Source organism: Schistocerca nitens, chromosome 6, assembly GCF_023898315.1.
Source record: "Schistocerca nitens isolate TAMUIC-IGC-003100 chromosome 6, iqSchNite1.1, whole genome shotgun sequence".
In the NCBI taxonomy this organism is placed as follows: domain Eukaryota; kingdom Metazoa; phylum Arthropoda; class Insecta; order Orthoptera; family Acrididae; genus Schistocerca; species Schistocerca nitens.
The window spans coordinates 574638162-574657274 of NC_064619.1; the positions used below are offsets into that span (position 1 = coordinate 574638162).

The 19113-nt window shown below is 40.1% G+C and overlaps 1 protein-coding gene and 1 long non-coding RNA gene across 2 annotated transcripts in view; one reads left to right on the forward strand and one right to left on the reverse strand.

Moving 5' to 3' along the window:
* LOC126262854 (CWF19-like protein 1) overlaps window positions 1-19113 on the forward strand; it is a 167945-nt gene that overhangs the window by 83005 nt on the left and 65827 nt on the right. Inside the window, exon 5 of the mRNA XM_049959721.1 lies at window positions 13950-14062. Within this exon, the coding sequence (XP_049815678.1) occupies window positions 13950-14062 (113 nt within the window). The remainder of the gene's footprint in view (window positions 1-13949; window positions 14063-19113) is intronic.
* The window catches only part of LOC126262857 (uncharacterized), a 101127-nt gene that overhangs the window by 24041 nt on the left and 57973 nt on the right, over window positions 1-19113 (reverse strand). Inside the window, exon 2 of the long non-coding RNA XR_007546769.1 lies at window positions 12372-12583. This is a non-coding gene — a long non-coding RNA (uncharacterized LOC126262857). The remainder of the gene's footprint in view (window positions 1-12371; window positions 12584-19113) is intronic.

Consider the following 19113-nt stretch of genomic DNA (forward strand, 5'->3'; position numbering starts at 1 on the left):
GGAGATACATCATTGTGTCTGCCCGATATATTCCATCCCACATTCACACTCAATACTGTAATAGCGCGGCATCTGCAACCCCAGCTGGTCTTTGGTCGAGTCAAGAATATCTTTGAATTTTTTTGGTGTGCGAAAGATGGTCGTTATTTCGTGCTTCTTCAATATTCATGCGATCTTGACTGTTGGTGGTCCAGCAAACGGCAGAAACACCACATGTTTTGCTTCGTCTTCTGGTTTCTCCTCTCACCTCTTGTCTGCAAGCAAGGCATGTCTTATTTGTGTCTCGGTGTAGCCATTCTTATGAAAGGTTTCCCGCAGATGTGCTAACTCATGCGGCAAACTCTTGCTGACACAGATCGACCTGGCTCTTTGTACTGAGGTGTTCAGTACTGAGTTACGTTGTGCTGGATGGTGGCAGCTCCAAGCATTGAGATATACGTCCGTGTGCGTCTTCTTCCTGTAGACCGAGTGTCCCAACATACCGCAATCGCATAAACAAAACTGGCATTCTGCAGATTGGAGTGTGGAATGTCAGACCCCTTAATCGGGCAGGAAGGTCAGAAAATTTGAAAAGGATGATGGATAGGTTAAAATTAGATATAGTGGGAATTAGTGAAGTTTGGTGGCAGAAGGAACAATACTTCAGGTTGGGTGAATACAGGGTTATAATTACAAAATCAAATAGGGGTAATGCAGGAATAGGTTTAATAATGAATAAAAAAAAAAAAATAGTAGTTCAGCTAAGCTACTACAAACAGCATAGTGAACGCATTATTGTAGCCAAGATAGACAAAAAGCCCATGCCTAACACAGTAGAACAAGTTTATATGCCAACTAGCTCTGCAGATGATGAACAGATTGAAGAAATGTATGATGAGGTAAAAGAAATTATTAAGATAGTGAAGGGAAATGAAAATGTAATAGTCATGGGGGACTGGTATTCGATAGTAGGAAAAATAAGAGAAGGAAAAGTAGCAGGTGAATATGGAATGGGGGTAAGGAATGAAAGAGGAAGTTGCCTGGTAGAATTTTGCACAGAGCATAACTTAATCATAGCTAACACTTGGATTAAGGATCATGAGAGAAGGTTGTATATGTGGAAGAGGCCTGGAGGCACTGGAAGGTTTCAGATCAATTATATAATGGTAAGACAGGGATTTAGGAACCAGGTTTTAAATCGTAAGACATTTCCAGGGGCTGATGTGGATTCTGACCACAATCTATTAGTTATGAACTGTAGATTAAAACCGAAGAAACTGCAAAAATGTGGGAATTTTTAAGGAGATGAGACCTGGATAAACTGAAAGAACCAGAGGTTGTAGAGGTTTTCAGAGAGAGCATTAGGGAACAATTGACAAGAACAGGGGAAAGAAATAGAGTAGAAGAAGAATGAGTAGCTTTGAGAGATGAAATAGTGAAGGCAGTAGATGATCAAGTAGGTATCTTTTGACTATCTTGACTGTAATACTCTCTTTCAAATTCTGGCCGTGGCAGGGGTCAAATACAGGGACCAAAAGGCTATTTACAATTTGTCCAGAAACCAGATGGCAGTTATCAGAGTCGAGGGACATGAAAGGGAAGTAGTGGCTGGGAATGGAGTGAGACAGGTTGAAGAAACAGTGAAGGATACAAGATAAAAATTTGGAGTTTGAGGTTTGCCGATGACATTCTAATTCTGTCAGTGACAGCAAAGGACCTGGAAGAGCAGGTGAATGGTATGAGCAATGTCTTGAAAGGAGGACATAAGATAAACATCAACAAAAGCAAAATGAGGATAATGGAATATAGTCAAATTAAATCAGGTGACTGTGAGGGAATTAGGTTAGGAAATGAGACACTTAAAGTAGTAGATGAGTTTTGCTATTTGAGGAGCAAAATAACTGATAATGGTCGAAGTATATATATATATTTTTTTTCATCTTTTGGTCTCCCTCTACGATTTTTAGCCTCCACACTGCCCTCCAATACTAAATTGGTGATCCCTTGATGCCTCAGAATATGCATGCTTTTCACACATGACTTGCTCCTGCAGGCTTTCTTCATCTTTGGTGTAGCGGAGGTGTGCCACTCCAAGCTTTGCCTCTTCAACTCTGGATTGTATTCGAAGACCCAGGTCTCATCACCAGTGACCACTCTGTCCAAAAAATTAGGCTTAGTTTGTAAACATTGAAGTTTGTTGTTGTGGTGGTGGTCTTCAGTCCTGAGACTGGTTTGATGCAGCTCTCCATGCTACTCTATCCTGTGCAAGCTTCTTCATCTCCCAGTACGTACTGCAGCCTACGTCCTTCTGAACCTGCTTAGTGTATTCATCTCTTGGTCTCCCTCTATGATTTTTACCCTCCACGTTGCCCTCCAGTACTAAATTGGTGATCCCTTGATGCCTCAGAACATGTCCTACCAACTGATCCCTTCTTCTAGTCAAGTTGTGCCACAAACTTCTCTTCTCTCCAATTCTATTCAATATCTCCTCATTAGTTATAGCTTCTATTCTCTTCTTGTCTAAACTATTTATCGTCCGTGTTTCATTTCCATACATGGCTACACTCCATACAAATACTTTCAGAAATGACTTCCTGATGCTTAAATCGATACTCGATGTTAACAAATTCCTCTTTGTCAGAAACGCTTTCCTTGCCATTGCCAGTCTACATTTTATATCCTCTCTACTTCGACCATCATCAGTTATTTTGCTCCCCAAATAGCAAAGCTCCTTTACTACTTTAAGTGTCTCATTTCCTAATCTAATTCCCTCAGCATCACCCGATTTAATTTGACTACATTCCATTATCCTCATTTTGCTTTTGTTGATGTTCATTTTATACCCTCCTTTCAAGACACTGTGCATTCTGTTCAACTGCTCTTCCAAGTCCTTTGCTGTCTCTGACAGAATTACAATGTCATCGGCGAACCTCAAAGTTTTTATTTCTTCTCCATGGATTTTAATACCTACTCCGAACTTTTCTTTTGTTTCCTTAATTGCTTGTTCAATATACAGATTGAATAACATCTGGGAGAGGCTACAACCCTGTCTCACTCCTTTCCCAACCACTGCTTCCCTTTCATGTCCCTCAACTCTTATAGCTGCCATCTGCTTTCGGTGCAAATTATAAATAGCTTTTCGCTCCCTGTATTTTACCCCTGCCACCTTCAGAATTTGAAAGAGAGTATTCCAGTCAACATTGTCAAAAGCTTTCTCTAAGTCTACAAATGCTAGAAACGTAGGTTTGCCTTTCCTTAATATTTCTTCTAAGATAAGTCGTAGGGTCAGTATTGCCTCACGTGTTCCAACACTTCTACGGAATCCAAACTGATCTTCCCCGACGTCGGCTTCTACCAGTTTTCCCATTTGTCTGTAAAGAATTCGCGTTAGTATTTTGCAGCTGTGACTTATTAAACTGATAGTTCGGTAATTTTCACATCTGTCAATACCTGCTTTCTTTGGGATTGGAATTATTATATTCTTCTTGAAGTCTGAGGGTATTTCGCCTGTCTCATACATCTTGCTCACCAGATGGTAGAGTTTTGTCAGGACTGGCTCTCCCAAGGCTGTCAGTAGTTCTAATGGAATGTTGTCTACTCCTGGGGCTGGAGTTATGAATACTTCAACAATTTAATGATAAAATTTTGATACTCAAAGTGTTATTTGTTTGAATGCAGTCTGATTTCACTAATTGCTTGTTGTCTGGCGAGTGTACATCAGAATACCTCAAACTACCGCCTAGCCTAAAAAAGCCCTTGCGCATTCCGTAAGTACTCTGCTGCCTGAGGAGATGCTTCCTTTTTGTAGTGCATACCTGACCCATCAACAGGATTCCTACAATTCCCCACCCGATAATGCAGGTCAAGAAATCTGCAGCCAGACCGCCACAGAGCCGATCAACCCTTTGATTGAGACCCTCCACTTGGCTCCAAATCACAGACCCCACTCAACCATGGGAACAATACTGAAAAGTGCGAGCTCTGCTTTCACCCTACGTGTGAGGCCAGCAGCCTTCACCATCTGTGCCTGGATGAATTGACGATGGCCTCAGAATCCAAGTGACAGGTGTCAATAGCTGCAGGCAAGGCCTCCTCCACATCTCAGTCAGACTGAATGCACATTGGCTTCCTTTCTGGCCCTGAATTCTATTTCTCTAAGGGGCTGCAGAACGCATCTAATGTTGGAGCCCCAGATAACTGGCAAACCCCTGCCCTCATATGCCTGCTTAGACCCAGCTGAAGAAATGGCCACCTGTCCACTCACACAGTGAGCAGGCAAGACAAGACGGCCCGTCTCCACATTGGCCCTCTCACTCGAGCAACTTGAAAGCTTTACCAGATGCCTCTCATCCTGCTATGAGGGCAGATCCACCACATTGGGTACACTAAGAGCTGCCTTGGCACAGAGACCGTGGGCAAAATGAGTGATACCTGAGGTGTCCCAAGTGATGTCAGTTTCTCTGCCACCTCTATGCCCCGAGGCAGCAACCTGAAGACAACTGACCTTAGCCGAAAGCAGTTCAGCTGTTCACGAACTGCAGCCAGCTCCTCCTTTGTTCGCACACAGCCTGTGCACGTCCTACCCATCCTAATATTACTGCCTTAAGAATTGACTACAGCAATACAGACAGAAATGTAGATATTCAACTTAATAGCCTCCTGATGTGTCACCAATGGAGAGTGACACCTTATGAGCTGTGTCGTTAGCTGTTCAGAAGAAATGACAACTTTGCTGCAGATTACTTGATTACACACTTTAGAGCTACTCTGCAGTTGAGTACCAGGTGACATGTGGACAGCACTGTCAAATCCACAGCATTCCCTAAACGTCGTAATTTGCTCCCTGCCTTTCGTCATGCAGTACTCCTGATGCATGATGAAGTGACTCTTCTTTGTATGTTCTCTATCTCCTGTATTAGTTCTCCCTGATAAAGGGTACCAGACTCTACTAAGAAACTGGCCAAGCAAGGGTGTTGTAAACTACTTCTTTCATGGATTAATTAAATGTTCTTAGGATTCTTTCTGTGACTCTCAATCATGACATCTGCCTTTCCTACAACTAGTTTTATGTAATCATTCCATTTTGGATATATACTCCTCAATACTATTATGAAGAATCCAGAACATAATCAGTTACAGTAGCAGGGTTGTCAACAATAAGTAATGCTTCATAGTGAAAACACATTTATTCAGCAGGCACAGAAGTACAGATGGAGCTGAACTGCCCCCTTTGCAGAGTGCACTCCTACTATACATATACAGGGTGACGCAGATAAAAGTAGCCAATGTAAGCATAAAGAAAATGCAGAGAAATTGCAGAAACTAAGAGCTGAAATGGACTTACCATTGTCGTCGGGGCCGTCACCTTTAAATACCGGCTCCTCGACCAATGTTCCAGCTTTACTGCCGAGCTTCTTGCTCTCCATCAGGCCATTCAGTATGCCTGCCGCCATCGCCATTCATCGTATGTACTCTGCTCTGATTCACTCAGTGCTCTTCAGAGCCTTGGAGCTCCATATCCGGTCCATCCCTTGGTGCAACGGATCCAGCAGTCCCTCCATTCTTTTGCTGATGATGGCTCTCCTGTCAGCTTTCTGTGGGTTCCCGGCCATGTAGGAGTGCCTGGGAATGAGGCTGCTGATGCTGCAGCCAAGGCTGCAGTTCTCCTGCCTCGGCCAGCCTCCCATTGTGTCCCGTCATCTGACATTAGTGGGATTCTTTGTAAGAGGCTTGTGTCGTTGTGGTGGGATACTTGGTCATCACTTCAAGGAAACAAACTCCTCCTCCCGACCATCTCGGCGAGAAGAGGTCCTTCTGACCAGGTTGCGGATTGGGCATTGCCGGTTTAGCCACCGCTACCTGCTCTCCGGTGACCCAGCCCCGCAGTGCCCTTGTGGTCATGCCTTGACAGTGCGCCATGTTTTATTGTCGTGTCCGCTTTTTAGTCAATCTCGTGCTGTCCTGTCTCTGCCATCTACTTTACAGGATATTTTAGCTGATGACGCTCGAGCAGCTGCTCGTGTTCTTCGTTTTATTACTTTGACTGGCTTGTCCAAAGACATCTAACTCTTTCACTTATTTTATCTGCATCTTTGTAAGAACTTTCTGGTGTCCCCCCCCCCCCCCCCTTGAGTTTTACTAGCTTCTATGTGCTCTAACAATTGTGACTGGGCGCTAATGACCTCAGTAGTTGAGCGCCCTTAAACCCCACACCAAAAAAAAAAAAAAAAAAAGGACTTGCCATTGATTCACAATTAAAAATACTGTGAAAAATAATTTATGGAAGGTGTTGAAGGTGACCCCCCTGCAACATCAATACACAGCTGTGAATGTCTTAAATATATTCAGATACACCCTGAGTAAAGTTTGGATATGGATGATGGCAACTTCACAGCTGATGTTGTCTTTCAGTTCCTGTATTGTACGTGGATTTGTTTCATAGAGTACATGGATTTCTTTCCTAGATTTTGCTCTTCAAGTGTCCCCACAGGAAAATAAAAATCATGTGTTGTTAGATCTGGCGAATGTGGTGACCATAAATGTTTTCTGCCAGTTCGTTCCTCAGTGAAGACATGGACTCATTCCAGGGATACCTAAGATGTGTGGTACGTTGTCCCATTTCGCTGGAAGAAATAGTCTTGCCTTTCATATTCAGTGTGTTGAAAACAAAAGTATAAAAAATTTCCATACATGCAACTGTGTTGAGGGTAGTGTCAAAAAATATTGGTCCAATGATGCATGTTCCTTTTACACTGATTTTTTCATCAAGGAGTGGTTGTTGACACACAGTGTCAAGGTTCTTTGTTGCCCAGTACCTCGTGTTATGTTAATTCGCATGAATGGATACATGAAACCATGCTTCATCAGTCATGATGTAATGGAAGGAATCTAACAAACCATCATTGATGTTATTCAAAAGCCACATGCAGTAATCTACACATTTCTGACTGTCATCCTCCCGTAATTGCTGCAGGACTGTCACATGATATAACTTCAAATTAAGACTTTTCAATATCCAGTGGCAACTTCTCTTATTTACTTGCCCCTGTTGGACCAATTTATGTGAAGACTTCTTTGGGCTCTGAATAATTCTTCAGCAAATGTCTGCAACAACTTCTGGTGTGTGAACTGAAGAAATTCTCCGTTGTCATACATTTTGGACTGATCCATAGGTGTACCAATTTTAATACAGACAGTATTGCCCTCTTTCTGGTAGTCCTCTATCTGGATACTTGACCTTGAAAATTTCATGAGTTTCCTTAATCGAACCTGTTTTCACATATGCTTCCACTGTGTCAATTCTATTTTCTATCAAGAAAATAATTTTACAGACCACAAAGAGAAACATATAACTTCACTGATGAAATAAACTGAAATGCTGACAGAAGAGTGCGAACAATCAGTTATTGCATAAAACTGCCCATTTTTGTAGCTGTTTACCCTATTTCAGAAGTCAAAATATTGTGTTCACATTCAAAGGGGAGGCAGGCTCCTTTTAACTGCACCAGACTGTAGAATGTTCTAGGAAATTTTGATATCCCACAAATAAGCAGGTCAAAGAACCTTCCAGAAATACAAACCTTAAATGATAAATAATTGCAGAAGTGGAGATCAAACCAGTGATCTTTATGTCGCCGGGCAGTGTCTGTAACTGCTACAACATGATGGTCTGTCCATAGCACACCCAATATTTTACAGTTAAGAGTTTCTTGTAACTGGTCAGCAATCATATAATTATACAGTAATGAGTCTTGCTACCTTTCTATACACAGTACGTTAGTCTGCCTATATTGAGAGGCTTTAGTAGATGCAGTCATGTTATAGGTGGTGTGCCATTGGCTTCCTCCAACCTCTGCACAGTTTTATCCAGCCATTTATATGGGAACTACAATTTAATGTAGAGTCTTAACCATGGAGAAACTCGTCATTGCCAGAGGTGACAGAAGTGAAAAATGCAGGTGTATGTTGGTGTCATTAATCAGTTACTGAATCATATAGCACATTTTATGCTCGCATAGTATGTCCAAAAATCTTGTATATATGAATAAACATGGAATCTACAAATGGTGATCCTGTGAAAGTTGGATTATTGTATTTGTGCATCAGAAAGAGAAGCATGCATCCACTGTTTGGACTGTTCCTTAGTTTCAGAGTTCACATTCTGCTCCCATGCCTTGCCCCAGTCCCGATTTTGATAGCACTGAAGGAATGTAAAGACCTAACCCATTCTTTCAGTTTACTGAACATTGGTTTGAAATCTTGGTACCCACCTTGCACAAAACCTATGGTAACCTAACTTGTTTGTGACAGTGTTAAAGAGGACTGTCCTTGAAATCTGAGACAGGTCTTCAAAAAGTTCGGAATTTGTGAACTGATGCCTCACTTGTACAATTTTGTCTACTTTTTGCTTAAGATCATCAGTTATATCTGAGTATCTTCCTCGACCACTTGAATTTTTCACACCTTGTTCTCATTACACCATGACTTATAATCCGAACCCCATACACACGGCACAATCGATGATGAATCTCAATGGCATTGACTCCTTCTGCTTGAGGGAGCAAGTGACAGAATGTAGCTCACAACTGGCAGGAGATGCAATAACACCATCCATTTCAGTTGCTTGCTACTTACACACTGCTGAACACATCAGATTGCTGATGGACACAATGCAACCTTCAGAGTCACCTTTCCTATAATGCAGGCGCCATGAAGCTATAAGCATTTGCTTATTTTTAATAGCCACTCAGAGATTAACTTATGAGTAGGTCTTGTGTTTGCTAACACTGTTGCTGAAACGATGATACTGTCATGGTGAAAGCGATAGTCAGATGGATGCCATCAAGGACATTTTTGGTATATGTGCTCTGTAGGATCCTCAACACTTAATCACAATGTGGAAAGGTTATCAGTATGCATAAGTGTCTGTTATGTTGACATTTCATTCGACAGCAGTCAAAAGAAGCAATTGTCATTAACTTCCAAACAGACCAAATTGTGAATTTTAGATTTTGCTTGCATATGTGTATATGGGAAGAAAGTTTTGATGGCTGATATCACCTGTTCGTTGTTTGTCACACGACTCCAAGGCTCATTTCCAACCAATGCACGGCTATGTGCATCTCTCCATCTTTCATTTCACCATGGGTTTTGTGGTTGATATCAGTTGTTTGTTGTTCATTATTTGTTATAAAGTTTTTCATTATTTCTCTTGTCAAAATTTATAACTGTGTAACAAATGTTGAATGATTAATTGAAACAGTGAGGTAGCAGTCTGAATTGTATGACATGAGTGTACTAAATTACTCGCCCTCTTACTACATGTATTAAGTTCATTTTTATACATACCAGTACCCTACTCAATATTTTACAATGCAGTGCAGCCGCAACTTCATGTAAAAAAGGTACTGTGGGTAGAATCAGATCCATTAGTAACAATTTTTTTATGTGTTGTCAGCATTTGTGATGTTTTGTAAAGAAATGGTGTGGAACCTTCTGGAACTGCAGCAGTGACAAAATACTTTATTTAAAAATATACATCAAAAAATGTATTAGAGTTGTTTGTTTAAATATGTGTTCATGGCAGACTTATTTATTGTTAAGCAGCTCTCTGGAATGTGTGTGAAACAGATTTGCAAGCACCAGTGGTTTCACTAGCTAATCCCAATACAAATGAGGCACTTGAACTATTAAAACCCAAATACAGTATGTAAGAAAGAGCCCTATAAATCTTGAAGGGAAAGGTATTCTGCGAGGTATGACTGTCGCATAAACATTTGCTCTGCACTGGCAGCCCTAAATTTAATCTTACACAAACCAATTTTTGTGGTATTTGATGGCAGCTCATATCACTGTGTTTTTTATAGTAATTCTGGCTGCTATTTGATGTAAAAAAAAAAAGAAACAACATTTGCTTCAACTTTCTAAAATATTTATTAAATGCAGATTCCTCTTTCTTGAGCTCCTTGTATACTATGTGAAGTTCCCCTTCTGTACCACGTAATGAAATTTTTGGGACCTACATTCTTTTTGTGTTGTTTTGCACTTCTATCTTCCTTCTGTAATATACAAACTGTATCTGTAAACTGCACTTCACATGTAAAAGCAGTTGCAAATCATCTTGCCAAGCTCGCAATTCCCACAAAAAAACAGTTACGGACAGCCAAGCAAATTGAGATCACTTGACATGAATTGACTTGTGACGGACAATGGGAATACACCTTGACGTGATGGTACCATCACGGCCAGTGTGAATTGCCCTTAAAACTTCCAGCAGACCTCTGATATACCAGCTCACGTTCAGCATTTTTACTTGTAGCACACATCACACAAGACTTGTGCGTGATCTGGCAAAATCGCAAACACACTACTGCTGACCTTCGTTTCGTGTGTGTTCCGTGCCAGTTATCTTCTTGTACACTGGCAGCAGTTTCGTTGATTCTGATTTATTTCACTTTGGTAGTGAAAGTGCCTGTGCTAATTTGTTTTCAAGTAGAAACATATCCTCCTTAAACTGCTCAAACCACAGAAAAATGGTTAATTGTGTAATATGCTCCACTGTATGCTTACTGTAACATTGTAAAAGCTTTCATGTCAGGTTTTGTTAACAAAGTAAAATTTTAAATTTGAATGCAGATTAATACACACATCAAAAACAGTTTTGCATCACCTCAGTTCCGAGAGTTCCCGAACCTGTACAGAAAATTGGAATAGAGATCAACATAAACATCATTTCCGCCCTTTTTATTGCTCATAAAAACCACACATTGCATGTTGTACCATCATACAGCGAAACCTTCAGAGGTGATGGTCCAGATCGCTGTACACACCGGTACCTCTAATACCCAGTAGCACGTCCTCTTGCATTGATGCATGACTTTATTCGTAATGGCATGCTATCCACAAGTTCATCAAGGCACTGTTGGTCCAGATTGCCCCACTCCTCAATGGCAATTCGGCGTAGATCCTTCAGAGAGATTGGTGGGTCACATCGTTGCAGTAAGAATTTTTTTGTATGTTGTCAGCATTTGTGATGTTTCATAAAGAAATGGTGTGGAACCTTCGGGAACTGCAGCAGTGACGAAATACTTTATTTAAGAATTCAATCTATCCCAGGCATGTTCGATAGGATTCATGTCTGGAGAACATGCTGGCCACTCTAGTCGAGCAATGTCGTTATCCTGAAGGAAGTCATTCACAAGATGTGCACAATGGGGGCGCGAATTGTCGTCAATGAAGACGACTGCCTCACCCATATGCTGCTGATATGGTTGCACTGTTGGTCGGAGGATGGCATTCACGTATGGTACAGCCATTACAGCGCCTTCCATGCCCACCAGCGGTGTATGTTGACCTCACATAATGCCACCCCAAAACAGCAGGAAACCTCCACCTTGCTGCACTTGCTGGACAGTGTGTCTAGGGCATTCAGCCTGACTGGGTTGCCTCCAGACATGTCTCCGACGATTGTCTGGTTGAAGGCGTATGCGCCACTCATTGGTGAAGAGAATGTGATGCCAATCCAGAGCGGCCCATTCGGCGTGTTGTTGGGCGCATCTGTACCACACTGCATGGTGTTGTGGTTGCAAAGATGGACCTCGCCGTGGACGTCAGGAGTGAAGTTAACGCATCATGCAGCCTATTGCGCTCAGTTTGAGTCATAACACAACATCCTGTGGCTGCACGAAAATCATTATTCAACATGGTGGCATTGCTGTCAGTGTTTCTCCGAGCCATAATCCGTAGGTAGCAGTCATCCACTGTGGTGGTAGCCCTTGAGTGGCCTGAGCAAGGCATGCCATCAACAGTTCCTGTCTCTCTGTATCTCCTCCATGCCCGAACAACATTGCTTTGGTTCAGTCTGAAACACCTAGACAGTTCCCTTGTTGAGAGCCCTTCCTGGCACAAAGTAAGTATGCGGACGCAATTGAACTGTGGTACTAATCGTCTAGGCATGGTTGAACTACAGACAACATGAGCTGTGTGCCTTCTTCCTGGTGAAATGACTGGAACTGATCGGCTGTCGGACCCTTTCCGTCAAATAGGCACTGCTCATGCGTGGTTGTTTACATCTTTGGGCAGGTTTAGTCTGCAATACAATATCCACAGTCAAAGTCTGTCTTCAGGAGTTCTGGGAAGTGGGGTGATGCTAAACTTTTTTGATGTGTGTAATATCAACACTGTTTTTTCACAGGTGACTTTTCCTGTCATATTCCTCAGGTATTTTTATCAGATACATATTGTATTTTATGAACCATAAGACGCAATGGGCTATAAGATGCACCTTAATGTTTAAGCAACTTTTTTAAAAAATAATAACCCTTTTGCCATTTTTATTATTAGACGGAAAATACAGAATAAAAAAAATTCTTAGATTATAAAACTGAACTCACCTTTAAAATCCCTGAAAATTGTCACCTTCTGGTTTTGGCTAGTTTCCATTCTATCCTCTATTTGCACATTTAGTCTTTCTCTTTTTTTTTCAGTTCTTCTTTACTAGCCTGCCATTTGCGAATGGTTTTTTACCTGTAGATGGAGGGCCAAAATGTCACTCAGCTGCTGTTTCCATGCTCTTCTGCATATGCTATTACTTTCAATTTACAGCCTGCATCATATGAATACCTTCAATTGTTTTCCATTACAAAACTAGCTACTAACAAAAATATCATACTGTTACCAATAACCCAAATCACTTTCAATTCAAGTTCACTGGCACCATAGACTGCAATAACGCATTGTGGGCTACATAGCTTTCTGGGTTTGTGATGGCAGGGCGGGAGGGAAACATGTTAGCAAGCTTGTGAATCCCCACGACTCATATTTGTTGCATCAATGCACTGCTGCTGCCAGTTGAATCCAATGTTGCTGGTTAGAGATAGGTTTCCTGCAACATTGAATATATGGCCATTTTTAAGACTGACGGGAATTTTAAATCAAACACTGGACATTTTTATATTAATTTCGAGTATAAGACACTCCTGAATTTTGGAAGAAATTTTTCAAAGAAAAAAGTGTGTCTTATAGTCCGTAAAATATGATGTGCACAAGCCTTTTGTTTTTTCCAACCCAGTATAACAATTTCATCTTATGAAATACATTTTAATACTACATATGATGTACAAGACACAGGAAAATTCATACTCTCTCATTGTTGTCTTTAGTTTGTGCTTTATTTTATCATTCATCTATCTACAATTTGTCAGTTTATCTTCTGCACTTTCCTGTTCTTCCCAGCTATTCTTTTCTTCTTTGCTCATCCACTTAAGCTCACTAGAGATTAAGCACTTTTTCATAACTAAGTGTAATTACAGAAGAAACTACCCAAGGGTACACTTAAAATATTAGAACACCTGAATCAAGAGAGTCACATGGGAAGAGGAGTGACAGTCTTCTCAATATATAGTATACTTATTAGTCTAGATATTATTACTGCCATTTAAAATGATAATGCTTACAGAGAACTATCCATGCTCTTGATTTTATGAATTCCAATTCTCAACTTGTGATAATCACTTAAAAAAAAAAAAAAAAAAAAAAAAAAAAAAAAACAGGAAACTTTTTTTAATCATTTCACGTGTTCCGTGTTCTTTTGGGACAGTGAACTCACCTCATGGTTACATGGGATGTTATTGTAATTCACATGTGGCGCTAGCTGTACAGTGATTATTAACTTATTTGCAATGAATTCTTGTAATGTAAATTATTTTCCCATGCCCACCTTAGCTATAACAGTATTAATGAAATAACACTATTTAATTGTGTTGAAAATTAGTTGAAGCAAATCAGTCATTGGATAAAAAACTGAATTACCAACTTTCTCATCTGTTTAATACTTATTTGACTGAACAAGGATCTGACAGCTTACATACAAAATGCATTTGGTAACCGTTAAATTACCTCACCATTTGTTGTAAACTGGTTGCGTAATACAAGGCTTATTAAAATACAGATGCACTATGATTTTTTTACAGACTGTGAAGATTTCCAAAGAATCACATTTACTTTCATGGTTAGCAGTACAGTTGAAGCCCCGTTATCATTTCTGTCCTGCTGATGAACAATACTATGAAAGAAGACCATACAGGTTTGTGTAACTGCACTCATTGCCTTCTGTAATGAAATCAGAATTCACAAACTTGACATTCTACTTACAATAAATGTCAAAATGAAGGTCAGAAATGAATGTTATCAGTGTTTGTGGTAGAAGAGGAGCATCTACATATGTGTTGCCAGTACAAGAACACAAGAGATTTACTTGACAGAAACACAAATATACACAGTTGAGTCTCTGGCTGCTAGAAGCTTCTGCCATAAGGGGAACGTGGAAAGAAACAGGATGAAGATAAAAGAAACATAATAAAATAATTAAAATATAATTACATTATAAATGAATTTTTAGGGAATGCTGAGAAACCAAATAATATTGGTTGAGTCAGGTAAAATGGAAGGGACATTTAAAGAAATCCAGAAAGAGATGGTTGCACAGAAAAGTGATGTACATGGAGAAGGTGAGAAATGTCTGTTACATGCATAATAAAGGGCAAATATGTGGCAAGAGTGTATTGAGGTCTGTATAATGGAGAAGATCTGCCCCAAAGTGTCATAGAAGAAGAGAAAGACATGGAAAGGAGAAGGAGGAGAAAAGTGGAGAAGGTTGATGGGTGATCCAGTAATGTGGTCAGCGTTGGACAGAGCATTGAATGATCTTAGCTCAAATAAATCAGCTTGAGGTGACAAGATATTTTCAGACTTAGAAATATCAATGTGACTTATAGAAAACAGGTTATTTGATCTGTTCATCAGGACTCCTGAAACCAGAAACTTACATTCACAAGTACAGAAAAGATTTATTATCACACTACCAAGAAAGGCATGACCAGATGGGTAATAAAGCTGTGCATTTTTTATTGTATTTAAGAATATAAAGTAAAATTGAAGGGATATTGGGATAATGAGTAATCGGTCTAGCTTCAAATAAACGAAAGATGCAACAGGAGCAAATCTGGTCCAATGCTTGATAATGGAGGAAAGAATAAATACAAATAAGCATACCTTCATAGCATCTGTGGAACCAAAAGGAGGTCTGGAGCACTATAAGGCATAATAATGTATTCAGAATCCTGAGGTGAAATATAAGTAATCTACTAGAACCAGATTGAAGTAATAAAAGCAAAAGTTCTAGAAAGAAATGTTCAAGTTAGTAAGGCTGTGAGGTAAGGCTGCAGTGTATCGCCAATTTTGTTTAACTTTCATATCGAAAAAGCAGTGAAGCAAGCCAAAGAAAATTACAGGGGAGGGATCAAAGTATTTTGCTGGAAGAAGAAAAAGATTAGTGGTACATCTAGTACAGCATAAAAAAACTAGTTATTTGGGCACCAGAAGCAGCAGTAGCAGGGAAAAACTAAAAGGGCAAATAATATAATATAATGCAAAATAGCTTATCAAGGATAAGGCAGATGACTGTTGGGAAGAAGATCCCATATCTGTTTCCTTTGCCTTTTGTTTCCCCTGATGAAAGATAAAAAGAAAAAGAAAACTAGAATCAAAGTTGTTTTTTAATTTCAGTTTATCTTAGCTTCATTCCATTCGTTTCTGTTCTGGAAACTGAAGAATAGACATTACCCTTTTGTTTTTAGCATTGTTGTTTTAACAGTATTTATTTTTTATGAATTATATTACAATAGTTATATTCCCTGTATCCTGCAGACAGTGAGGAAAGATTTCAAAGATGTAGATTTTATTTAAGTACAGCCCAACATTATTAAATATTGTTGTAGTACAGTGCTGATTTTTACTGTAAAACAATCTAAAAATTGTACCAAAAGGAAAATACTCTCCATAAAACTATAAAATTACGAGATAGAATTCCTGGATAGTAGTTATCTTGAGAAAGGTAAACATTAGTATTGCCAACAGGCACATATAAATGTAAAAGAGACAGTACTTGGCTTTCAGAAATAATAGTTCCTTCAGTGGAGAGGTGAGAGGAACAGGATGTGTCTACAGTGGTGCTGACATTTCACCACCTAAAAATTTAATTTTAAGAGTGCCAGTGAAGATATGTTTCATTGAAATCCAAGGAGTTGCCCAAAACAAAGTTCTGTAATTGGTTCCTTAACTCCACATTGTCTACAAGTCATTTCATATGCTCAAGCAGGCTATTGAATAAATGTTTACCCATGTGTCTGACTCCTTCCTCTACCAGTGTTAACCCCTTGAAGTCTTATAGTAATTATTTTCACCATTATTTTTCAGAAAACAGTTATATCAAATTTCAAATGTTCTGTTAGAACAGCTGGGAATATATCTCCACAAAACCACAAAGGCTGATGACTGCCAACATTAAAACTTTAAAAATGTCCTTGCTTGACTCTTTTTTTAAGTTTTCAGTTTTATCATCCTTTTTTTGTTACTTGATCCATGTATTTCAAGATTAACATTTAACCTTTTCACAACAGGAACATGCATTTCGCATCACCTTCACTCAAGAGCAGATGTAAATAGTATATTAAAATAAAGATGATGTGACTTACCAAACGAAAGCGCTGGCACGTCGATAGACACACAAACAAACACAAACATACACACAAAATTCAAGCTTTCGCAACAAACTGTTGCCTCATCAGGAAAGAGGGAAGGAGAGGGAAAGACGAAAGGATGTGGGTTTTAAGGGAGAGGGTAAGGAGTCATTCCAATCCCGGGAGCGGAAAGACTTACCTTAGGGGGAAAAAAGGACAGATATACACTCGCACACACACACATATCCATCCACACATTACAGACACAAGCAGACATATTTAAAGTTAAATATGTCTGCTTGTGTCTGTAATGTGTGGATGGATATGTGTGTGTGTGCGAGTGTATACCTGTCCTTTTTTCCCCCTAAGGTAAGTCTTTCCGCTCCCGGGATTGGAATGACTCCTTACCCTCTCCCTTAAAACCCACATCCTTTCGTCTTTCCCTCTCCTTCCCTCTTTCCTGATGAGGCAACAGTTTGTTGCGAAAGCTTGAATTTTGTGTGTATGTTTGTGTTTGTTTGTGTGTCTATCGACGTGCCAGCGCTTTCGTTTGGTAAGTCACATCATCTTTGTTTTTAGATATATTTTTCCCACGTGGAATGTTTCCCTCTATTAATGTATATTAAAATAATCTGCATCTGATGATGGACTCACAGGATCGAAAATGCATCATGTGATTCAATAAAACATGAAAAAATTGTGACTAAAAGCATTATTATTCATACTTCCTGTCAGTGAATAATTGCACAGGTTTTCTCAGATAGTTCTTCATTGTAGATAACTGCATCATCTACAAAAATCTGAAGTTACTGCCAGGTCATTAATATATAACAAGAACAGCAAGCGTCCCAACACACTTCCCTGGAGCACACATGAACTAATTCTACATCTATTGATGACTCTATCCAAGATCAAATACTGTTTACTCCCTACCAAGAAATTCTCAATTCAGTCACAAGTCTCATTTGAAACCACATATGATCATACTTTGAGTAAAGTGCGATTTGATGGTTGCCTGACTGATGCTTCCAGAATCCATGCTGGTTGGCGTGGAGCAGATAATTTTGTTCACGGTACCTTCCACATTTGATCTCAGAGTATGTTCTACTATTCTACAACAAATGGTTGCCAAAGTAATGGAATGGTATGTTTTCTGGATCATTTCTGCTACTGTTCTTGTACATGAGTGTGACATTCTGTGCTGAGCCCTTGCACTTACTCAGCCAGCAACCAACAGCACAGAAGGGTTATGTGGGCACGGCCCTCGCAGGGGACAGCTCTTCAGACAACAGGCAAGAGATGTCCACACTCCACCTCACCACCAGGCAGTAACCCAAGTGCTACCAGAGATCACTGGCCCCGCAGATCTTTTCTTCTCTGCATACTGCATGAGCAAAAGTAGTACCTGCAGTATCCTGCCACCTGGGCATTATTTAGGCTGGCAACTGGGTTATGCTTGAGCAGTTGACTCCCTGTTAGTTTCCTAGGCCAGGTGCCAATTGCAAAATTTTTCCCCACAATCAGTATCTTACTTTGGAGCCACTGATATGATGATGATGCTACCCATGTCAACCTTCACCTCCAGGAGCTTTCAGCTACAGACCTACACCATTTGTGGCCTCTACACCAAAGAGACGTGGCCTCCAAAGCCATGACCAGCTATTGGACATTGTACTATCTGACTTCGTCTTTCATTGACAATATGCTAGATTTAAACTTTTGTGCATCCCTTCAGGACTTTAACTTTTGCTTGTCCTGTCGGGACTTTAACTTTTGCTCATCCTATCAGGATTTAAATTTTGCACATCCCGTCTAGACTTTGGTTGTGGTGATTAGTGTATGGACACTGTATTGTGGAACTTTCAGTTTACTGTGACATTTTCAAGCCAGCAGTGTTCAGGCATTATTATTATTCTCTCGTCAGAGAAGATAGATTGTGTGTCACGAAAAACTTCGTATTTATTTTCTACCTGGGTATTTCTCCTGTGTTGCCTTCAGCGGACATGTCAGTTGACGATAAGGTATTTTTTTCCGAGTCAATGTCACACATGTGCTCGAATCCAGGTAGACTGTGTTTTGCCATTTGTTCTTCTACTGTCAAGTGCACTTACTGTCCATTGCTTCCAGCAAGATGAAACCTGTGAAATGAAACCCCACGCTTGGCACTATGACAGGTTGTTGTCCAATTTTTTAATTTTATTAGCTGTCATAAACTTAGTGGAAAGTGTTATTGCAGATGGATCACCCACCTCCTGGGTTTGTCTCATGACTGCCATTTCTGGTATAGTGATCTTTAGTGTAAGCAATCCATTGTGGCTTCCTTGACCCGCTGCATGAATCTCGCCTGTCCCTGATCTCACACAGATCTCCTTAAATTGAAGGATCCTTCTACAGAAACAAGTCTGCCCATTATCAGAACTGTTGAGCAGTCTCTCAGATCGTCAGCAACCTTGCAGGACCCACCAAGAGTGTTTGCCACCTGAGCAGTTCACCACTCTCATTCCAAGTCATGCCCCTGCTCAGTCCGGATTCACAAAACTCAGGCAAAATCTCAGTGGCCAGGCACTACTCTCAACAATTTCCTTCCTGCAACCAGAGTTTTAAGTCACCATAGACA